The sequence below is a fragment of the Convolutriloba macropyga genome, chromosome 1 (genome assembly GCF_964194025.1).
Source record: "Convolutriloba macropyga chromosome 1, txConMacr16.3, whole genome shotgun sequence".
NCBI classification, from domain to species: Eukaryota; Metazoa; Xenacoelomorpha; order Acoela; family Convolutidae; genus Convolutriloba; species Convolutriloba macropyga.
In genome coordinates this window covers 71,344,740-71,369,617 of record NC_134468.1, presented here as the reverse complement: position 1 = coordinate 71,369,617, position 24,878 = coordinate 71,344,740, and the positions used below count along the sequence as shown (strand labels likewise).

The 24,878-nt window shown below is 34.3% G+C and overlaps 2 protein-coding genes across 13 annotated transcripts in view; one reads left to right on the top strand and one right to left on the bottom strand.

Annotated features, from left to right (window-relative positions):
- LOC142349196 (uncharacterized) overlaps positions 1 to 8,926 on the bottom strand; it is a 35,942-nt gene extending 27,016 nt beyond the window's left edge. The window contains exons 1-3 of the mRNA XM_075400646.1: positions 8,920 to 8,926; positions 8,239 to 8,323; positions 317 to 389 (exon numbers count right to left, since the gene is read on the bottom strand). Of these exons, the coding sequence (XP_075256761.1) occupies positions 317 to 389; positions 8,239 to 8,323; positions 8,920 to 8,926 (165 nt within the window). The remainder of the gene's footprint in view (positions 1 to 316; positions 390 to 8,238; positions 8,324 to 8,919) is intronic.
- The window catches only part of LOC142342119 (cilia- and flagella-associated protein 46-like), a 754,419-nt gene that overhangs the window by 95,330 nt on the left and 634,211 nt on the right, over positions 1 to 24,878 (top strand). The gene's annotated exons all lie outside the window — the stretch shown is intronic.

Genomic DNA, 24,878 nt, shown 5'->3' with positions numbered 1-24,878 from the left:
TAGAAGTTTACATGACACGAGTTTGTTCTTTCGGTGGGGAAATTGACATTGAAGATGGTAGTAATACGAGATCGGTTTGCCGAATGAATCTGCGAAATAAAACAGTTTTTTTGTTAGCCAGTAATATCCAGTGACTACTCGTAGAATAGATAAGGATGAGTAGATAAGAGATACTGTCATTAAAAAACACCTCAAAAATTGAGTTTCAACGTACCGATTTTGTCACCTGATCACTGTGAGTTATCAGAATTCAAGACAGTTTGCTGCCAGCAACCATAAATTTGACTGTTTCCTTTAGAGTTTCTGTAGAAAATACCTTGACACGTATTCCTGATGCAACTAGATCGAGGTAATCTGACTCAACGTCGATTTCTGCATTAATGTTAAATCTAAAAACAAAAAATGAATTTTAGTTTCAACTAATTTAGCATTTGGTCCACCATCTTAGAATTTTATAGATTACATCGTGAAAACCAAATGCTCCTAAGTTCTTTTTACAGATAATTAAAATATTTTTTTGAATTAACTTCTCTCAATCAAGTTTTTGAAAAAGAAAGATTTTTTTTTTGTTCTCTGTGAACGCACTGTTTTTCGTCATCACGATACCAAAATATTGTACTGAAGCATTGTTAAATAAATACTAATAAATAAACTGGTTTTGATCTCTGGGAACGAAAAAAAAATGTAGTTGTTCGAATTAATTTCATCTTACTGGTTCAGATGGCAGATGTGATTGAATAATTTTAACTGCTCCTTCATCAACTGCAACTTGTCTTGTGAATAATGAAGCCTCGACAATTTTACTATGTGTGTCTTTTTTTCCGTTAAAGGATAAAAACAGTTCGGGAAAGAAGTAGTTCTGACATTAAAGTTTGGTAGTATTAGTCGATCACAGGAAAAAACATCCACTCGAAGCCTCACATAACAAAAAATTTCATCTTGACAACCTGTTTATTTCCAGGATACGAACGCATTATTGGCTATATCTCCAGGATTCTTTTCATATTCGTCACTCTGAAAAATAAAATCTGAATCTTTGGTACATTTGTACCAGAAAACTATTTCGATAGAAAACGATTTATTTGCGTAAAGTCCGTTCTATGTTTAAACTTATTCGTTGTTGATGTAATCTTCACAGTTAGAAAAAAACGAAGCTTCTGATTATTCACCAACTAAACTTCGTCTGTAACCACTATGACACATTTTCCATTTTACTGATTGGAGTGTGGTTGATCAATAGGTATTATGCAGATCGAGAAATTCCAATCATTATTCTGGAAAAATTGAAAAAAAGTCTTGTCACTGTTCTCGTGGAATAATTTTCTTTTAATGAGTTTCTGTTTCGATTTATTGGTTGTTCTACTTTGTTTTTCATTTTTTCATTTCAGTTCGGTTTTGTGGTCAATTCTTTCTTATTCTTTCATTTTTGCGTCTTCCTAATTATTTCGTTATGTTGTTTGAAGCAGATTTTTTTAATGCCGTGTTCATCGACATCTTTCCTGCAACAGCTTTTTCAGTTTGCGATAGAGTTGATTCCACAATGTCACGGTAATTTGTTTATTAGCAGAATAAAAACATTTTCAAGTATTAGAAAAGCTGTACGAGCTAACATGCCAGCAAGTGCTCCAAAAGATCTTCCACGTTTTCTTGGTACTCCACTGAAATAAGGTACTCCGCTTAATTCATTATGTGGTCAGATTTGTTTTTGTTTTCTGAACATAAACAGACTCGTGTCAAGCTAACAGATACAAATTGTATTAAATCTCCAAATTTGGAAGGTAACTCTGTACTAATAGAAAGGATTTTTTTCTCAACAACGTAGGTTTTTGAAGGAACTATCACTAAGCACGTTCTTAAAAGACATTCGACCACAAGACGATCTTTAGTCTAATGGAAAGCAGCGCAGAACGGGAACCTTTGTATCTCCAATGACAGAGTACTGAACAATTCCAGTAAAATCAATTAACGCATGAATTCTAAAGATATCTAATGGATATAGGCTCTCAAGCGGTCTGATGCCATTAGGCCAATCATTTGAAGAGAATCCATTTTTCTTAGAAAAGCCAGGACTAGAAATCACAAGAAATAAATCTTTACTTGGCAACTTCACGAGATACCTGCTTGATAATCCATTTTAGATCTACTTTTTAGGTCGCCCGTTTTTTCTTAAGCAAACTGTACATGCGGATGAGTATTCCATCAAAGAACGCATAAAGTCCAGGTTGAAGATATAACAAATTATAATCTATTTTGATCCCCGTTGAATGGTTTTAGGAGTTAATTGATCGGATAGAAAATGAGAAAAAGCTGCCAACATGTTTTCTGGGTAAGCAATTGAAGACGTTGAATATCATAATATTCATCTGTTATCGTTTCAAGATATCTCTTTGGGTAATTTCAGTAAAATAACAGTCGTGGTTGCGGTAAAACCTATCGAGCACATACTGATAAAATTCATGCCCACAGAGCGGTTTCCTCACAGCAACGCTGATTATTAAAAAATTAGAATCAGAATGCATTGGAAAAAAAGAAAAAGAGACCTTGAATCATTTTTTCCCAAAAGTGACTGCGATTTTGTTTGTTAATTACATTATTGAACACAACATCGGTCGGGGTTGGATTTTTTTTCTGACACCAGAAATATGAAAATATGCAACGGAGAATCAACTTCACAATACTTATAAAATTTACCTTTTAATTAGAAAAATTTGTGTCTGTAGTCTTTATGATTCAAACTTTTGTGGCATCCTCAAACCATAAAGCAGACACCTTTGTTAAGCACAGTGCAGGTGCTATTCCTATTTCCTTGACAGCTTCATTTTGAAGCCTTCAACATCAACAACGAGGGCTGAACTCATTTTAAGTAGAAGCCAAAAATTAAAAGCCTGGTACAAGTGTGGATTAAGAAACTTGAGAAATGTAAAAAACTCTAATCCAGTGATGTGTCCAATGAAACACAAAATCAACAGCGAAAGACAAGAGGGAAAAAATATAGTTAGCCTGTTCTTTTCGAAAATTTAGTTACCATAAAACCTGACGCATGTAGCTTGAACAATTTGAAGAAAACCCTAAATTTTTCTAACGAGGGATCACCAACACCTATAATTTTTCCAAGAAAGACACTCTTTGCTAACCGATGCAATGCTCAATTTGAGAGAAAAGCATAAACCATTAGCGAGAAGACCGTTTTTTTGTTCGTTTTCGAAGAAAATTGCTCACATTTTTCGATTTTCCTTTAGCAGTTCCAAAATATTGCAAAAACACAACTTTGCTCAATTACTCTCAGACAGAGATGGATTAAATGATTACTAAAGAAGCGGAATGCTTTTTTTACAAATTGAATCACTTTTTAGTATTTGGCAGCTTCCAGTTCAATTGATGAGATTTGTTCAAAATGCTTTTCTCTGAAATTTTGCAAAGAAAATTTAATCACTTTGTACTTTGTCAGTTAATCAGTTTTGATGAGTCGTCTACCGTGTTATAAACTCAAAGTCTCACAGTTGTTTATGATCACAGGTAAAATATTGGCACCCAACAGAATAATTTGTACGTTTTTGATAATTTGAGTTCCAAAAAGTTTGGATTGATGAAACTCATCTTAGTTGTTACTCTTCAATTTACAAAAAGTTTACTATTTTCACCAAAATTCATCAAAATAACACAACAAAATGACAATAATCTATGAAAAAAAGGTTCACGAAGTTTTGCATTCTTATTGTTAGCGTTTTCTTCATTTTTTGCAACTTGTGTTGTTATTTTCTCCAGTTAGATAAATGCACACTGAAAACTTTTTTTGTCAAAATTGTTAATTGCTGCATCACTCAAGTAGAGAATTATTTTGAAATAGGACCGGGAGTTATTGCATCTGTCATTGTAAATGCATGAACCGAAAACATTTTCTGGGACTGTAACGTCCCGCTCTTTGTCGACAGTTTTGTTGACGCAGGGAGGAGAGCGGGTTGTACACTCTTGTAATGGATCTTGTGCAGTTAATGTTTAATCTAGTTTTCAGAAAAATAGTTCCGTGCATTAAGTAGGATACTAGAAAAATGTGGAAGAAGTTTTAGACCTTCGTTACCAGACAGCGGAAATAATTGATGTAATTTCGATTCATCAGCAACTCGTCGCCACAGCTTTAGGTGTTTCCATTTGGATGGAATTTGTGTTTGATCCAATAGTTTTGGAATTGAGATTCCGACATCTCTGGAGGAACAAGAAATCATAACAAGAGGAATCCTACTTTTCGTTTCTTTGTGAGGACGGATAATCCAAAACTTGATTCAGAGGTTTTAGGTTCCGTTCTCTTTCAACAATTTTTCTTGTTGAGGTCCTCTGTAGCCTTCTACTTCTTTAAAAACTTGATTGCCTTCTTTGTAAGTAGACTAGATGAAGTATTTGCTCCTTCCAAAATGAGTAATGTGAACTTTGATAAACACAAAGTGGATAGGCAAGGAAAATCACACAAGTCACGTCAGTCTGTTTTTAGATACTCTAAGCTTGCGTAAATGAAGTGATTCATAATTGAATTTAAACCTCTAACCTGTATTTCAATTGGTTAACTCTTTCACCAACTATTAAAAATGACACTCTTCAGAGTTTCATTGAATCGTGTTGATTCCGTCAACCAAATAAACTGGATGATTAATGAAGTAATTTTGTGTCTCTTTGACGATCATTTGCGTATATTTAGGATAATTTTCGGCTTGATCAAAATTTATCTCGGCTTGTGGTGATGACGCACGTTTTCCCGCCTCTAATAAACATTTCAACCATAATTCAGAGTTTTTGATACTGGGGAAACAACCTAGATTACTGGCATCTGAACAGTTTGAGAACCTAATAATAAGGATACATATCAATTTGTACTGTTATAGTCCCTCTTGTAAGTTTCATCTACCATTATTCGATAGAAAATTACGATAAAACTTTTATCAAATTGTTTTCTGCGTAAGCAATTGAAGACGTTGAATATCACAATATTCATTTGTTATCAATTCAAGATATCTCTTTGGGTAATTACAGTAAGATAACAGTCGTGGTTGCGGTAAAATCTATCGAGCACATACTGATAAAATTCATGCCTACAGAACAGTTTCCTCACAGCAACGCTGATTATTAAAAAAATTAGAATCAGAATGCATTGGAAAATAAAAGAAAAAGAGATCTTGAATCATTTTTTCCCAGAAGTGACTGAGATTTTTGTTTGTTAATTACATTATTGAACACAATATCGGTCGGGGTTGGATTTTTTTCTGACACCAGAAATATGAAAATATGCAACGGAGAATCAACTTCACAATATTTATAAAAAATATCTTTTAATTCAAAAAATTGCGTTTGTAGTCTTTATGATTCAAACTTTTGTGGTATCCTAAAACCATAAAGCTGACACCTTTCTTAAGCACAATGCAGGAGCATCTGCGAATATTCACTCGGTAAAGAAGAACACTTAACCAAGAAAGAAAGCTCAGTGACCAATTTGTTTGACAATTACCTCAACAGAAGGACGTAATAAAACGTTCAGGTCGTAGAAAGCTACTCGTCTGAATATTGTGTTAGGTAATAAACATGTCTCCATTTCTTTCATAAGGATCCCTAACTTGTTTTTGGTAGAAAAAATTTAGCGCAGTTCTGTTTCTAAAATCATTTAGGTTTGATGTGAATAAAACCCAGAGGGAATCAGAGTAATCTATCACCTCGTACTCTCTAATATTGCGAATTAGATCTATGACAATGTGAAGGTAACCATAGGGTGTAATTCCAGAGTTCCAATCGGTTTTGTTTTTCTTCGATGTTAGCCAATTGCAATGTTTCTTCCCAGGTTTTCAAATAAGATCGGAGAGGGATAGAGAAGGAGATTCCAACTGAAATGCCATTGCTACTTATTCCTATTTCCTTGACAATTTCATTTTGAAGCCTTCAACATCAACAACGAGGAGTGAACTCATTTTAAATAGAAGTCAAAAATTAAAAGCCTTGTAGAAGTGTGGATTAAGAAACTTGAGAAATGAAAAAAAAACTAATCCAATGAAGTGTCCAATGAAATACAAAATCAACAGGGAAAGACAAGAAGGAAAAAATACAATACAGGTAGCCTGTTCTTTTCGAAAATTTAGTTACCATAAAACCTGAAGCATGTAGCTTCGACAATTTGGAGAAAGCCCTAAAATTTTCTAACGAGGGATCACCAACACCTATAATTCTTCCAAAAAAAAGACACTCTTTGCCAACCGATGCAATGCGCAGTTTGAGAGAAAAGCATAAACCATTAGCGAGAAGACCGTTTTTTTGTTCGTTTTCGAAGAAAATTGCTCACATTTTTCGATTTTCTTTTTCCAGTTCCAAAATCTTGCTAAAATACAACTTTGCTCAATTACTCTCAGACAGAGATGGATTATATGATTACTAAAAAAGCTGAGTGCTTTTTTTTACAAATTGAATCCCTTTTTAGTATTTGGCAGCTTCCAGTTCAATTGATGAGAGTTGTTCAAAAAGCTTTCCTCTGTAATTTTGAAAAGAAAATATGATCACTTTGTACTTTGTTAGACAATCAGTTTTGATGAGTCGCCTACCGTGGTATAAACCGAAAGTCTCACCGTTGTTTATGATCACAGGTAAAATATTGGCACCCGACAGATTAGTTTGTACTTTTTGATAATTTGAGGTCCAAAGTTTGGATTGATGAAACTCATCTTAGTTGTTACTCTTCAAGTTACAAAATTTTCACCAAAATTCAACAAAATACTACAACAAAAATGACAATATTCTATGAAAGAAAGGTTCACGAAGATTTGCATTCTTATTGTTAGCGTTTTCTTCATTTTTTGCAACTTGTGTCGTTATTTTCTCCAGCTAGATAAATGCACACTGAAAACTTTTCTGTCAAAATTGTTAATTGCTGCATCACTCAAGTAGAGAATTATATTGAAATAGGACCGGGAATTATTGCTTCTGTCATAGTATATGCATGAACCGAAAACATTTTCTGGGACTGTAACGTCCCGCTCTTTGTCGACAATTTTGTTGACGCAGGGAGGAGAGCGGCTTGTACACTCTTGTAATGGATCTTGTGCAGTTAATGTTTGATCTAGTTTTCAGAAAAATAGTTCCGTGCATTAGGTAGGATACTGGAAAATTGTGGAAGAAGCATTAGACCTTCGTTAGCAGACAGCGGAAATAATTGATGTAATTTCGATTCATCAGCAACTAGGTGTTTCACAGCTTTAGTTGTCTCCATTTGGATGGAATTTGTGTTTGATCCTATAGTTTTGGAATTGAGATTCCTACATCTCTGGAGGAACAGGAAATCATAACAAGAGCAGGAACCCTACTTTTTGTTTCGTTGTGAGGTCGGATAATCCAAAATTTGGTTCAGAGGTTTTAGGTTCCGTTCCGTTTCAACAATTTTTCTTGTTAAGTTCCTCTGTAGCCTTCTACTTCTTTAAAAACTTGATTGCCTTCTTTGTAAGTAGACTAAATGAAGTATTTGCTCTTTCCAAAATGAGTAATGTGTACTTTGATAAACACAAAATGCATAGGCAAGGAAAATCACACAAGTCACGTCAGTCTGTTTTTAGATACTCTAAGCTTGCGTAAATGAAGTGATTCATAATTGAATTTAAACCTCTAGCTTGTGTTTCAATTGGTTAATTCTTTCACCGACGATTAGAAATGGCACTCTTCAGAGTTTCATTGAATCGTGTTGATTCCGTCAACCAAATAAATTGGATGATTAATGAAGTAATTTTGCGTCTCTTTGACGATCATTTGCGTATATTTAGGATAATTTTTGGCTTGATCAAAATTTACCTCGGCTTGTGGTGATGACGCACGTTTTCCCGCCTCTAATAAACAATTCAACCATAATTCAGAGTTTTTGATACTGGGGGAAACAACCTAGATTACTGGAATCTGAACAGTTTTAGAACCTAATAATAAGGATACATATCAATATGAACTGTTATAGTCCCTCTTGTAATTTCATCTAATGTTATTCGATAGAAAATTACGATAAAAATTTTATCAAATTGTCTGTTGAAATTTTCTACTGTCAATCTCTTGGTTGGCTACAGGCATCTTTTCTACATTGTTTTAGGAATAACATCTGCACCATAATTGTTCAACTCTCATTTGTTGATAAATGTTGAGACAGTTCTATATTTTCTATTGGGCAAGACTTCCCAAATTTGGTTACGGCTTTAAGTGAGAGCAAAATTTGTTTTATTTCTGATAAATTACCTGTTAGAGTTTTTGAAAGAAGAAAGGGACAGCAACTTGTTCCAAATTATCGTCCAAACTTCAGAAGATGAATATGTCTCGTCACCTGAAAAGAAATCTGCCTTTTTTAAAACATTCAAAAGTTAACGAGAGTTTTGGTAACCGTAGGAATTTCATGAACGATATGACGCCGCCTTCCTCAAAAATAAGTTCTCCATAACAATTTGAATGTCAGAGTGGTGGAGAAGCATTTAACACCCTCTACTCCCAACAAACTTACAAAAATGAAAAACGCAGTAACATGATCGGGAATTATTATAAAAATTATGTTGATTTGCCAGAATTTTTGTAAGACCCTATGTTGTTGAACTAAATGAAAACAGTTAAATATTTCTTACAAGACCGTATCTCGCAGTTTTTTTTAAAAAAACCTGTTTATGATCATAAAGTCTGAATTATTCAAGAGATTGAGTTGTTCTGTTAATATCAACTTTGCTTTTGGTATAGCCATGCAACACGTCCATGAGGGAACAGACACCTTCACATATATTTAACCCGTAAACAAGAACACGATCTTTTTAGAACCAATGGTTTTATGTAAAAGAGACATTCTTCGGATTCTGAAAGAGAATTTTGACGAAGCGGATTTTCACAAAAACTTATTATCCCACAGAAATGATACTAAGTCAAAAACTCACAAACCTGTCATCCTTTCTATATCATAAGAACGATATTCCCCTCGGTTGTGGAACAAAAAATTTTCATCAAATTTTAATAGAAAATAAAGAAGTAAAGATTTTGTTACGGGTTCGGAACAATCGGAATCCGTTGAATGATAACCTATGTATGGTTAGTTCTCTCGGGTGATTGAGTATGAAGAGAAAATCATAGACACTTTCTCAAAATTTTTACGACACAACAACCAGGATCCAGACAGTTTCCCATGTGTTACTTTTGACCAGATTCTTAGTGATCGTTCAGAACTAAATTTAGTGATCGTTCAGAACTAAAACTCAAAAGCCCGGTAACCGTGATCAGTTTCAATGCTCATGACTGTTGGGTATCCGATTTCGGCTCGACTTTGAAGAAAAATCTTCTCTAACAATGCATTCAATCTTTTGCTTAATCTTTCAAATTAGAGAGACACTTACAAATTTGGAGTTGCAAATTTTGGAGTTTGGAGTTGCAAATTTTCCCTAATGGGCCGTATCAACTAAATGACTCAAAAGTTGATCGTCTTCTAGAAGTCAGTGTTGAAGTTAGTCTTGATCAACAGAAATTCAGAAACCTTGCAGTGGTTGTCTTAGAAGCAATAACGGTATCAGATTAACAATCGAAAGTGTCAGACTAGACGACAACTGATGGGAGAGACGTTCTCATACGCGTTTCTATTGCATCGAAGTTATTTGACATCCCCTTGAGAGCAAAACTTGTTTTATTGCTAACAAATTACCTGTCAGAGTGTTAATTAAAAATGCGAGAGACAGACACTAGACCCAAATATTCGTTGAAACTTCTAAAGAAGAAATTGTCTCGGCATCTAAATAAAAGTCTCCCCCTTTTTAAAAATGCTCAAAAAGTAACGAAAGCTTTTGTACCCAGAAAAAACATTTCAACTGTTGAATGTTTCCTACAAGACGGTATCTTAAAACTATTTCAAAAACTATTTTTATGACTTTAAATCCTGAAAATATAATTCGCAATTACTCCACGAAAAATTGGATTCAATTTTCCACAAGTTGAACTTTTCCGTTAATATCAAGTTGAAGAAACAGACACTTCAAATATATTTACCCCGCAAAAAACAACGCGATCTTTTTAGAACCAATGGTTTTTATCTGAAAAACATGGTGTTACATGCAGTTTCTGAAAAAAAATGACAAAGCAAAAAACTCACGAATTTCTTTATATCACTGAGACGATACCAAGTCAAAAACTCACAGCCTCACAATCGTGTCATTTTTTCTACAATCATATAAACAATGTTACCTTGGGTTGTGGAACAGTAAACTTGTCAATTAAAATTAATAATTGAGCTCATTTAATTGAACTCAAAATTTTAAAAAATAATTTAAATCAATCCATGGTCTATTCGAACTTTTTGCCGCCATTGTCTTGATCTTTCAGTTTTCGGTTTCAACAGTTCAGGATACGATTCAAAGTTAATTAAGCAACCATTGTTGGGTAAACTAATGAATTAACGAACTCTTTCTCCTTCAGTTGTTGGAAAGAACAATTAAATCATTGGAGTGATTATTCTTGGTCTTCAGTCCTTAAACAGTTTTAATTTTTTTGCGAGAATTGTAATTTATTAGATGAGTTTTTTAAAGCTTGTGGAATGACTGAAAAGTTATTTCCCCGTACGAGAGCTAAATCGGTCCAGACAATCTTCAGATGACTCATTCAACTCCTCTTAAAAATTTTTTAGCAAGCTGAAAAATTGTAACAATGATTCAAGTTTTGCTTCCAAACTCATAAAAAGCTGGTACAATTTGACCATGAACAAAATTTACAGTAAGATTTTAAAAGTTCATTTAAAAAACCAACGATTCGAACGCAAAGAACCAATCATTGTGGGTTGTTCATCATTCAATATGGAAAACGGACAATGCTAGAATTACAATTGCTTTGAGCAGTACTCTGAAAGTGAAAAAATTGAAATAATCCAAATTAATAGCTTGCACTTAGGTCTCAGTGAGGACGCTCTCGAAAACATCACAGAAAACCAGATACAAAAAACATTTGGAAAATATTTCGAGAAAATGACAGTAGGAATAGTTTTCAACCAATCAACTTCACTAATTTGTTCCCCAGAGACTGTTGCAGGAAGTATATCAAAATTGAACAGAGAACGCCGCAATTGTTTGAGGAAGAGATTTGATGCACAATAATTGCAGAAATTTGATCAAAAACATATTTTTGTCTTGAAGCGTCGACACAGACAAAAAAATTTAGTTCAGGATGGACAAACAAGTCTTCAAAATATCGAACCCGGCGGAATATTACGAAATTTTTGATTGGAAAGAAATTGTTTTGAAAAACAATAGATGCTTTCGCGTTGTTGGGGAAGAAAAATCTTCTGCACAAGAATTGAAGAAACGTGATTTCTCTTATTTTTACCCGAAGAAATTGTCAGTGACCAAGGAGTGCACACAAGTTGTCTCACGATATGATACAGACTGTATTACTGACTTGTGGAAGAAGCTTTAGACCTTCGTTAGCAGACAGCGGAAATAATTGATGTAATTTCGATTCATCAGCAACTAGGTGTTTCACAGCTTTAGTTGTCTCCATTTGGATGGAATTTGTGTTTGATCCTATAGTTTTGGAATTGAGATTCCTACATCTCTGGAGGAACAGGAAATCATAAAAAGAGCAGGAACCCTGCTTTTTGTTTCTTTGTGAGGTCGGATAATCCAAAATTTGGTTCAGAGGTTTTAGGTTCCGTTCCGTTTCAACAATTTTTCTTGTTAAGTTCCTCTGTAGCCTTCTACTTCTTTAAAAACTTGATTGCCTTCTTTGTAAGTAGACTAAATGAAGTATTTGCTCTTTCCAAAATGAGTAAAGTGTACTTTGATAAACACAAAATGCATAGGCAAGGAAAATTACACAAGTCACTTCAGTCTGTTTTTAGATACTCTAAGCTTGCGTAAATGAAGTGATTCATAATTGAATTTAAACCTCTAACCTGTATTTCAATTGGTTAATTCTTTCACCGACGATTAGAAATGGCACTCTTCAGAGTTTCATTGAATCGTGTTGATTCCGTCAACCAAATAAATTGGATGATTAATGAAGTAATTTTGCGTCTCTTTGACGATCATTTGCGTATATTTAGGATAATTTTTGGCTTGATCAAAATTTACCTCGGCTTGTGGTGATGACGCACGTTTTCCCGCCTCTAATAAACAATTCAACCATAATTCAGAGTTTTTGATACTGGGGAAACAACCTAGATTACTGGAATCTGAACAGTTTTAGAACCTAATAATAAGGATACATATCAATATGAACTGTTATAGTCCCTCTTGTAATTTCATCTAATGTTATTCGATAGAAAATTAGGATAAAAATTTTATCAAATTGTCTGTTGAAATTTTCTACTGTCAATCTCTTGATTGGCTACAGGCATCAGTTCTACATTGTTTTAGGAATAACATCTGCACCATAATTGTTCAACTCTCATTTGTTGATAAATGTTGAGACAGTTCTATATTTTCTTTTGGGCAAGACTTCCCAAATTTGGTTACGGCTTTAAGTGAGAGCAAAATTTGTTTTATTTCTGATAAATTACCTGTTAGAGTTTTTAAAAGAAGAAAGGGACAGCAACTTGTTCCAAATTATCGTCCAAACTTCAGAAGATGAATATGTCTCGTCACCTGAAAAGAAGTCTGCCTTTTTTAAAACATTCAAAAGTTAACGAGAGTTTTGGTAACCGTAGGAATTTCATGAACGATATGACGCCGCCTTCCTCAAAAATAAGTTCTCCATAACAATTTGAATGTCAGAGCGGTGGAGAAGCATTTAACACCCTCTACTCCCAACAAACTTACAAAAATGAAAAGCGCAGTAACATGATCGGGAATTATTATAAAAATTATGTTGATTTGCCAGAATTTTTGTAAGACCCTATGTTGTTGAACTAAATGAAAACAGTTAAATGTTTCTTACAAGACGGTATCTCGCAGTTTTTTTTAAAAAAAACCTGTTTATGATCATAAAGTCTGAGTTATTCAAGAGATTGAGTTGTTCTGTTAATATCAACTTTGCTTTTGGTATAGTCATGCAACACGTCCATGAGGGAACAGACACTTTCACATATATTTAACCCGTGAACAACAACACGATCTTTTTAGAACCAATGGTTTTATGTAAAAGAGACATTCTTCGGATTCTGAAAGAGAATTTTGACGAAGCGGAATTTCACGAAAACTTATTATCCCACAGAAATGATACTAAGTCAAAAACTCACAAACCTGTCATCCTTTCTATATCATAAGAACGATATTCCCCTCGGTTGTGGAACAAAAAATTTTCATGAAATTTTAATAGAAAATAAAGAAGTAAAGATTTTGTTACGGGTTCGGAACAATCGGAATCCGTTGAATGATAACCTATGTATGGTTAGTTTTCTCGGGGGATTGAGTATGTAGAGAAAATCATAGACACTTTCTCAAAATTTTTACGACACAACAACCAGGATCCAGACAGTTTCCCATGTGTTACTTTTGACCAGATTCTTAGTGATCGTTCAGAACTAAATTTAGTGATCGTTCAGAGCTAAAACACAAAAGCCCGGTAACCGTGATCAGTTTCAATGCTCATGACTGTTGGGTATCCGATTTCGGCTCGACTTTGAAGAAAAATCTTCTCTAACAATGCATTCAATCTTTTGCTTAATCTTTCAAATTAGAGAGACACTTAAAAATTTGGAGTTGCAAATTTTGGAGTTTGGAGTTGCAAATTTTCCCTAATGGGCCGTATCAACTAAATGACTCAAAAGTTGATCGTCTTCTAGAAGTCAGTGTTGAAGTTAGTCTTGATCAACAGAAGTTCAGAAACCTTGCAGTGGTTGTCTTAGAAGCAATAACGGTATCAGATTAACAATCGAAAGTGTCAGACTATACGACAACTGATGGGAGAGACGTTCTCATACGCGTTTCTATTGCATCGAAGTTATTTGACATCCCCTTGAGAGCAAAACTTGTTTTATTGCTAACAAATTACCTGTCAGAGTGTTAATAAAAAATTCGAGAGACAGACACTAGACCCAAATATTCGTTGAAACTTCTAAAGAAGAAATTGTCTCGGCATCTAAATAAAAGTCTCCCCCTTTTTAAAAGTGCTCAAAAAGTAACGAAAGCTTTTGTACCCAGAAAAAACATTTCAACTGTTGAATGTTTCCTACAAGACGGTATCTTAAAACTATTTCAAAAACTATTTTTATGACTTTAAATCCTGAAAATATAAATCGCAATTACTCCACGAAAAATTGGATTTAATTTTCCACAAGTTGAACTTTTCCGTTAATATCAAGTTGAAGAAACAGACACTTCAAATATATTTACCCCGCAAACAACAACGCGATCTTTTTAGAACCAATGGTTTTTATCTGAAAAACATGATGTTACATGCAGTTTCTGAAAAAAAATGACGAAGCAAAAAACTCACGAATTTCTTTATATCACTGAGACGATACCAAGTCAAAAACTCACAGCCTCACAATCGTGTCATTCTTTCTACAATCATATAAACAATGTTACCTTGGGTTGTGGAACAGTAAACTTGTCAATTAATATTAATAATTGGACTCATTTAATTGAACTCAAAATTTTAAAAAATAATTTAAATCAATCCATGGTCTATTCGAACTTTTTGCCGCCATTGTCTTGATCTTCCAGTTTTCGGTTTCAACAGTTCAGGATACGATTCAAAGTTAATTAAGCAACCATTGTTGGGTAAACTAATGAAATAACGAACTCTTTCTCCTTCAGTTGTTGGAAAGAACAATTAAATCAATGGAGTGATTATTCTTGGTCTTCAGTCCTTAAACAGTTTTAATTTTTTTGCGAGAATTGTCATTTATTAGATAAGTTTTTTAAAGCTTGTGGAATGACTGAAAAGTTATTTCCCCGTACGAGAGCTAAATCGGTCCAGACAATCTTCAGATGACTCATTCAACTCCTCTTAAAAAATTTTTAGCAAGCTGAAAAATTGTAACATTGATTCAACTTTTGCTTCCAAACTCATAAAAAGCTGGTACAATTTGACCATGAACAAAATTTACAGTAACATTTTAAAAGTTCATTTAAAAAACCAACGATTCGAACGCAAAGAACCAATCATTGTGGGTTGTTCATCATTCAATATGGAAAACTGACAATGCTAGAATTACAATTGCTTTGAGCAGTACTCTGAAAGTGAAAAAATTGAAATAATCCAAATTAATAGCTTGCACTTAGGTCTCAGTGAGGACGCTCTCGAAAACATCACAGAAAACCAGATACAAAAAACATTTGGAAAATATTTCGAGAAAATGACAGTAGGAATAGTTTTCAACCGATCAACTTCACTAATTTGTTCCCCAGAGACTGTTGCAGGAAGTATATCAAAATTGAACAGAGAACGCCGCAATTGTTTGAGGAAGAGATTTGATGCACAATAATTGCAGAAATTTGATCAAAAACATATTTTTGTCTTGAAGCGTCGACACAGACAAAAAAATTTAGTTCAGGATGAACAAACAAGTCTTCAAAATATCGAACCCGGCGGAATATTACGAAATTTTTGATTGGAAAGAAATTGTTTTGAAAAACAATAGATGTTTTCGCGTTGTTGGGGAAGAAAAATTATCTGCACAAGAATTGAAGAAACGTGATTTCTCTTATTTTTACCCGAAGAAATTGTCAGTTACCAAGGAGTGCACACAAGTTGTCTCACGATATGATACAGACTGTATTACTGACTTCAAACATTCTGTAGTTTACTTCAATTCAAAATGATTTTTCCGTTTTTGTGATCTACTCTGATTTCATTGTTCAGGACCAGTATTATATATCAAACACGAATTAGACCAAGCAAAAAAAATCAGTATCGGTAGAAATGTACAGAAAACTTGAAAAAATATTAGATTTTTTCACTTGGACAAATTCTTGTTGAAAATTTAATAAAGGACTTAGAAAATAAATCATAGTACATCACACAAACGACAAAAAACAATTTCAATTGAAGTTAACTACAGACTATTTGATGTTTGTAATGCATTCTGTATCATATCTTGAGGCAACTTGTACGGACTCCAAGCGTTGTAAGTCATGCCGATCTTTCAGTCAAACATAATCCTAAGGTCAGACAGAAGTGAACTTAACCACACGCACACACACACACGTAAACACACAGACAAAACACCTACGCACACATGCATGCACGCACGCACATACAAAAATTAATATTCAAGACTTGGTGGCCTTCAAAAAGTTTGTTATTTGTTTTTTGTTTTGTTTTTTTATTTGTGTTGATTACCGAGGAACAATTACCGAGGAATTACGATCTTCAGTTTTCACGAAAAAGATTTCTCTTGTCATTTGACTGCTGCTTAGCAGATATCGGCAGCCTTTCATTAAGATTTTATGGTGTCCTCATGCCAGCCGAAGTCTTAAACCCTATTTCCAGAGGAAAAAAAATTCCGATCAAATCATTGATTTACAATGCGGTGTTTGACATTCTATCAATCCAAATCCATATCCGGTATCAATTCGATTTTCAAGAGGACGCTTTTCTACAACTGCAATCACTCTTCTGTTAGGTCTTTCAATTTAGAGAGACATTTTAAAATTTGTTAATTGCATATCCTAATGGACCGAATCAATTAAAGACTCAATATTTGATCGTCGCCTAGAATTCGGTGTTGAGGTTGGTCTCGATCAACAGAAGTACAGAAAGCTTGCAGTTTTTGTTTTAGAATCTGTAACGGCATCAGATTGCCATTTCAAAGTGCAAGTCTGGACGACATGTGATTGGAGACATGTTCTCATAAGTGTTTCTGTCGCATCAAAGTTACTTGAAAATACATTGTGAAAAAAACTTGTCTCAGTTTTGATGTATTACCTGTTAGGTTTTCTTAATTAAACCAAGCGAGAGATAGACACATGCCCCAGATGTTCGTTGAAACTTCTGAAGAAGAATTTGTTCCGTCATCTAAACAAAATTCTTCCTTTTTTAAAGTGTACAAAACGTAACGAGAGTTTTGATATCCTTACGACCTTCATGAGCCATATGACGCAGCATTCTCCCAAAAGTTCTCGATAAAAGTTTCACTGTCAAAGATGCAGAGAATCATTTAAATCCCTCTACTCATTGCAAAAGCAAAAGAATGAAAAGCACAGTAACCAGATCAAGAATTCTTATTCAAGTTTCTAAACGATGCGAAAGACAGACAATTGCTCCAGATATTCTTAGAAACAAAAGACGAAGAACTTTTCTCGTCATCTGAATAAAATACGTCTTTTTTCAAAGGGTTCAAAACGTACCGAGAGCTTTGGTTACTCAACGAAAAGCTGGATTTAATAAACCAGATTCCAGAATGTGATTTTATCCGTTAATTTCAACGATGCTTTCGGTCTCGTCATTCAACATGTTGAAGAAACAGACACCTTCAAATTTTACCACACAAGTAAACACACGATCTTTTCAGCATCAACTTTTTTTTATGAAAAAGATAATCTTTATTTTCTGAAAGAGAAAAATGACGAACCGGGAAGTCCGACAGGTTAGTATCTTGAATCAGCTACAACGTGTTATTACAAACGTCAATTTAAAAGTAATTGATTTTATCGAAAATCAAACCAGCGGTACTGAAATGAATGATGATCAAATGGTTGTTGCCAGTCAATCAAAGTTCAAATTTTTTGTATAATTCAAAGTCTATGCGAACATTTTACCCGCTTTTGTCGTTATCTTCCAGTTTTTGGTTTCAATAGTTCAGGATACGATTTGAAGTTAATTAAGGAAAAATCGTTGAGTGCACCAATGAGATAACGAAATTGTTCTCCTTCAGTCGTTAGAAAGAAAAACCAAATCAATGGATTGATTTTTTTTCGTCTACAGTTCATAGATATTTTGAATTTTTTTGGATGAAATGTCAGTTTAGATAAGTTTTTAAAAGCTTTTGGAATGATTGAACTTAAAAATTATCCAACTCACCTCGAAAAAATTTTTGGCAAGCTGCAAAATTGTAAAATACTAGGGGTAGAATTTGAAAAGTTCAATGAACAACTTCAACGAGATCTGTTCGAAATTGACGCTCTGGATGAAAATGAAATAGTTAGAAAAACCAAAAAACAATTACTGAAAACTACTTGTACCTCAAACAAATTTGTAGAGAGCAGGAAATACTTGATTTTGAGTAGACCTTAAATGATACAACATCAAAGAGAGGTTGAGAGAGACAATCTAATTTCATTGCAGAAACTAGTGAAATTCTATCATGCTCTGTAAATTGACATATTGAAATTGGGTATGACTATTCTTCTCAATTTGGCCAACATCATTCCTCGGCATCAACTAAGTTCTTCCCCTTTAATTAAAATGATTCCAAATGTCATTCATACTTACAATATTGGTTGACTAGTGGACCGTCAATAAGATTTGCGAGTCATTCTAAAACAAATATCACCAAAATATGACCAATTGAAAATATTTGTAAAGTTATTGTCGGATTTGACGCAAGTCACTTGCACTCCTACTCTATGACGAAAACGATGCGGCAAAGACCCAATCTGAATGGGTGTTTACAAACCAGACAAAATCATTCTTACCAACGCAAAACTATAGAGGTCACTTCGAATTAGTCACTATAACTTTTCAGTTATAGGTCTTATAATGATCATAAGTCTGTGAGATCTGTGAGCAAGAATCATAAAACTTTTACACAAAAGAAAAAGAAGATATTTGGTCTATTTTTTGGCGACTATCTTCATGTCATATATTGTTTAGGGCAAACGGATGTTATCATTTCTTTGTCAATGTCAGGAAAATCAAATGAAACCAAAGAAAAATTAATTTTAAGAAGGACATCAGCCAAAAATGTTGCACAAATAAGGAAAACAATGTTTTCTGGAACAAGTTTTTCCAGTAATTGAAATATGGGAGTTTGAGGGGAATATTTTTTATGGATTGAAAATGTTCATGAGAGAAGATTTTCCTCAGATGCCTCCTACGACAAGGGGTCAACTTGTTCAGAAAATACTCGAATATTTGGAATATTTGACTGTGAAATTGAGGTACGGGAAATTGAAAGTTTACGGGACAAACTTAGTTTCCTATCACCAATTTTTTAAACAAGTGAAGTGAGACAAAAAAATATTGGAACCGACAGGGCGCAGTTTGCTTTTCAGAAACTGCTGTTGAAGAAACCCGTTCAAAGCTAATATTGAGCATGAGATTAGAGCTTGATCAGCTTAAAGAACCATTATTAAAGTTCTATCTGTCGCAAGGTTTGATACATCGATCTGGTTGATACTTAGACCCAGTACAAGCCGAAACAGTGCTTTGAACCTTTTGTTCAATCACATGCTGGAATTACAATTGCTACAAGTGAATCCGTGACATAGAAAATTTTTAATTAATTGAAATTGATAGTTTGCACTTAGCTCTCAATGAAAACAACCCCGAAAGTATCATTAATGCAGAAGAAAAACAAATACCGAAACTCTTTTGAAGAAATGACTGTACGGACAATTTCCAACCAAACAATGTGTAGTTTATTTCAATTCCAACCAAACAATGTGCGCCCTGACTTTAAATCTTCTGTAGTTTACTTCAGTTGAAAATTTTTTCTCTGTTTTTGTGAACTACTCTGATTTAATTTTTCAAGAAAAGTATTACTTTTCAAACTCGAGTTGATCCAAGTGAAGAAAATGAGTATCGGTAGAGTTGTACAGAAAACTACAAAAAATTTTGAATTTTTTCACTTGGATAAACTCTTGTTGGAAATTTAAAATAAGACTTGGAAAATTAAATCCAATTAGATCACAGAAAAGAGAATCATTAATTTCAATTGAAGTACAGAATTTTTGAAGTTCGTAATGTATTCTGTATCATATCTGGAAGCAACTCGTACGGACTCCAACTGTAGTAATCTTTCAGTCATGTATAGTCCTAATGTCAGACGGAAGATTACTTACCCATACCCTAAAAAGTCATACACCTCGCGGTACCTACGCGTAAACGTAATTACATGACTTTGCATAAATACGTGCATACAGTTTAATACACGTAAACGTGCATGCAAGCACCTACAGGTACACGCATATACAAGTTCCCACACGTACATACAAGTACACTGCTCGTAGCTACACGTGCAAGTACATACTCGTACTACAAGTACTTGTACTTGCACGTAGATACACGTACCTACACTTACACGTACATACACTTACATAAACGTATAGATATATACACGTATCTACATCTAAACTTGAATACACGTAACTACACGTACAGGTACATACAAGTACCTACACGTTTATGTGCAGACACAAACAAACAAACAAACACACACACACACAAGCAAACACACGCAAACACACACATGCACGCACACATACATGCACGCACGCACTCACACAAAAAAAAACTAATATTCAAGATTTGGTGGCCTTCAAAAAGATTTCGTTTCTTTGTTTCTACTGATTGCACAGTATTATCCTCTGTTTCCAAGAGAATATTTTCGATTGTCGGTTGATTGCTTCTTAGTAGATATCCGTACCACTTAATGAGGATTCTTATTCTGCCATTTTGCCACCAAAAGTCACAAAACCAAACGCCTTAAAAACAAACTCCGAAATTGTCAATGTCATCGATTTACTTTGCGGTGTTTGCTATTCTATCAATCCACATCCACTAACGCAACAATACACTAGCCTCACTCATAGATCGCATTCCAACAAATTCATTTTTTGTCTTCCAACGGACACGAGTTCCGAGGACGGATCTCTCGGTTGATTTCTTCTGTTTCCTAGCTTCCTACTATAGCACACTATTTGTGCGACGAACTTCAACTTAACCCACTGCGTTGATGGAATGGAACAGAACTTGAATCAAACAATTCTCCGATTGCTTATGGGCGTGCCTACTTTCTTTTGGAATTTTTATTACCCCACCCTGTTTTCCTTTCAGATTTTCCCAAGATGATTTACTAATCTATTCAATTTTCCACTTCAACTTTAAAAAGTTCCCGGGTTGAATTAGTCCCCGCAGGATATACCGTTATTCATACTCTTAATACACAGAGTTTCAGACATCCCTTCTCAAAATTCCTCCAGTACTCACGTTTGAAGTGGCTCGCAAAAAATCACCCTGATCTACTACGCCTTCCTTACATATAATTATCTTTCTTCACCTCCAGAACGATCTTTTAAACCAAAAAAATTACATTGCAATCTTAGCCATCTAAAAAATGAATATATTTACGCTCGGCCAGCTTGGCATATCCCATTGCAAGATACTAAATTCAGTATCAGCCGTATATTGCAAACAAATTCAAGGTACACAGATTCGAGATGCTTCTTTGGCGTAGAAAACAGAACGGATAATTTTCTGAACTTAACGTTCATTTGAGACACTTTTTAACACGAAGGGCCCGCATCTTGTAGCGTTGAGTGCGCTACAATCACTGGATTTATTACAGAATATAAACGGATGATGTTTGTAATGCATTCTGTATCATATCTTGAGGCAACTTGTACGGACTCCAAGCGTTGTAAGTCATGCCGATCTTTCAGTCAAACATAATCCTAAGGTCAGACAGAAGTGAACTTAACCACACGCACACACACACACGTAAACACACAGACAAAACACCTACGCACACATGCATGCACGCACGCACATACAAAAATTAATATTCAAGACTTGGTGGCCTTCAAAAAGTTTGTTATTTGTTTTTTGTTTTGTTTTTTTATTTGTGTTGATTACCGAGGAACAATTACCGAGGAATTACGATCTTCAGTTTTCACGAAAAAGATTTCTCTTGTCATTTGACTGCTGCTTAGCAGATATCGGCAGCCTTTCATTAAGATTTTATGGTGTCCTCATGCCAGCCGAAGTCTTAAACCCTATTTCCAGAGGAAAAAAAATTCCGATCAAATCATTGATTTACAATGCGGTGTTTGACATTCTATCAATCCAAATCCATATCCGGTATCAATTCGATTTTCAAGAGGACGCTTTTCTACAACTGCAATCACTCTTCTGTTAGGTCTTTCAATTTAGAGAGACATTTTAAAATTTGTTAATTGCATATCCTAATGGACCGAATCAATTAAAGACTCAATATTTGATCGTCGCCTAGAATTCGGTGTTGAGGTTGGTCTCGATCAACAGAAGTACAGAAAGCTTGCAGTTTTTGTTTTAGAATCTGTAACGGCATCAGATTGCCATTTCAAAGTGCAAGTCTGGACGACATGTGATTGGAGACATGTTCTCATAAGTGTTTCTGTCGCATCAAAGTTACTTGAAAATACATTGTGAAAAAAACTTGTCTCAGTTTTGATGTATTACCTGTTAGGTTTTCTTAATTAAACCAAGCGAGAGATAGACACATGCCCCAGATGTTCGTTGAAACTTCTGAAGAAGAATTTGTTCCGTCATCTAAACAAAATTCTTCCTTTTTTAAAGTGTACAAAACGTAACGAGAGTTTTGATATCCTTACGACCTTCATGAGCCATATGACGCAGCATTCTCCCAAAAGTTCTCGATAAAAGTTTCACTGTCAAAGATGCAGAGAATCATTTAAATCCCTCTACTCATTGCAAAAGCAAAAGAATGAAAAGCACAGTAACCAGATCAAGAATTCTTATTCAAGTTTCTAAACGATGCGAAAGACAGACAATTGCTCCAGATATTCTTAGAAACAAAAGACGAAGAACTTTTCTCGTCATCTGAATAAAATACGTCTTTTTTCAAAGGGTTCAAAACGTACCGAGAGCTTTGGTTACTCAACGAAAAGCTGGATTTAATAAACCAGATTCCAGAATGTGATTTTATCCGTTAATTTCAACGATGCTTTCGGTCTCGTCATTCAACATGTTGAAGAAACAGACACCTTCAAATTTTACCACACAAGTAAACACACGATCTTTTCAGCATCAACTTTTTTTTATGAAAAAGATAATCTTTATTTTCTGAAAGAGAAAAATGACGAACCGGGAAGTCCGACAGGTTAGTATCTTGAATCAGCTACAACGTGTTATTACAAACGTCAATTTAAAAGTAATTGATTTTATCGAAAATCAAACCAGCGGTACTGAAATGAATGATGATCAAATGGTTGTTGCCAGTCAATCAAAGTTCAAATTTTTTGTATAATTCAAAGTCTATGCGAACATTTTACCCGCTTTTGTCGTTATCTTCCAGTTTTTGGTTTCAATAGTTCAGGATACGATTTGAAGTTAATTAAGGAAAAATCGTTGAGTGCACCAATGAGATAACGAAATTGTTCTCCTTCAGTCGTTAGAAAGAAAAACCAAATCAATGGATTGATTTTTTTTCGTCTACAGTTCATAGATATTTTGAATTTTTTTGGATGAAATGTCAGTTTAGATAAGTTTTTAAAAGCTTTTGGAATGATTGAACTTAAAATTGTAAAATACTAGGGGTAGAATTTGAAAAGTTCAATGAACAACTTCAACGAGATCTGTTCGAAATTGACGCTCTGGATGAAAATGAAATAGTTAGAAAAACCAAAAAACAATTACTGAAAACTACTTGTACCTCAAACAAATTTGTAGAGAGCAGGAAATACTTGATTTTGAGTAGACCTTAAATGATACAACATCAAAGAGAGGTTGAGAGAGACAATCTAATTTCATTGCAGAAACTAGTGAAATTCTATCATGCTCTGTAAATTGACATATTGAAATTGGGTATGACTATTCTTCTCAATTTGGCCAACATCATTCCTCGGCATCAACTAAGTTCTTCCCCTTTAATTAAAATGATTCCAAATGTCATTCATACTTACAATATTGGTTGACTAGTGGACCGTCAATAAGATTTGCGAGTCATTCTAAAACAAATATCACCAAAATATGACCAATTGAAAATATTTGTAAAGTTATTGTCGGATTTGACGCAAGTCACTTGCACTCCTACTCTATGACGAAAACGATGCGGCAAAGACCCAATCTGAATGGGTGTTTACAAACCAGACAAAATCATTCTTACCAACGCAAAACTATAGAGGTCACTTCGAATTAGTCACTATAACTTTTCAGTTATAGGTCTTATAATGATCATAAGTCTGTGAGATCTGTGAGCAAGAATCATAAAACTTTTACACAAAAGAAAAAGAAGATATTTGGTCTATTTTTTGGCGACTATCTTCATGTCATATATTGTTTAGGGCAAACGGATGTTATCATTTCTTTGTCAATGTCAGGAAAATCAAATGAAACCAAAGAAAAATTAATTTTAAGAAGGACATCAGCCAAAAATGTTGCACAAATAAGGAAAACAATGTTTTCTGGAACAAGTTTTTCCAGTAATTGAAATATGGGAGTTTGAGGGGAATATTTTTTATGGATTGAAAATGTTCATGAGAGAAGATTTTCCTCAGATGCCTCCTACGACAAGGGGTCAACTTGTTCAGAAAATACTCGAATATTTGGAATATTTGACTGTGAAATTGAGGTACGGGAAATTGAAAGTTTACGGGACAAACTTAGTTTCCTATCACCAATTTTTTAAACAAGTGAAGTGAGACAAAAAAATATTGGAACCGACAGGGCGCAGTTTGCTTTTCAGAAACTGCTGTTGAAGAAACCCGTTCAAAGCTAATATTGAGCATGAGATTAGAGCTTGATCAGCTTAAAGAACCATTATTAAAGTTCTATCTGTCGCAAGGTTTGATACATCGATCTGGTTGATACTTAGACCCAGTACAAGCCGAAACAGTGCTTTGAACCTTTTGTTCAATCACATGCTGGAATTACAATTGCTACAAGTGAATCCGTGACATAGAAAATTTTTAATTAATTGAAATTGATAGTTTGCACTTAGCTCTCAATGAAAACAACCCCGAAAGTATCATTAATGCAGAAGAAAAACAAATACCGAAACTCTTTTGAAGAAATGACTGTACGGACAATTTCCAACCAAA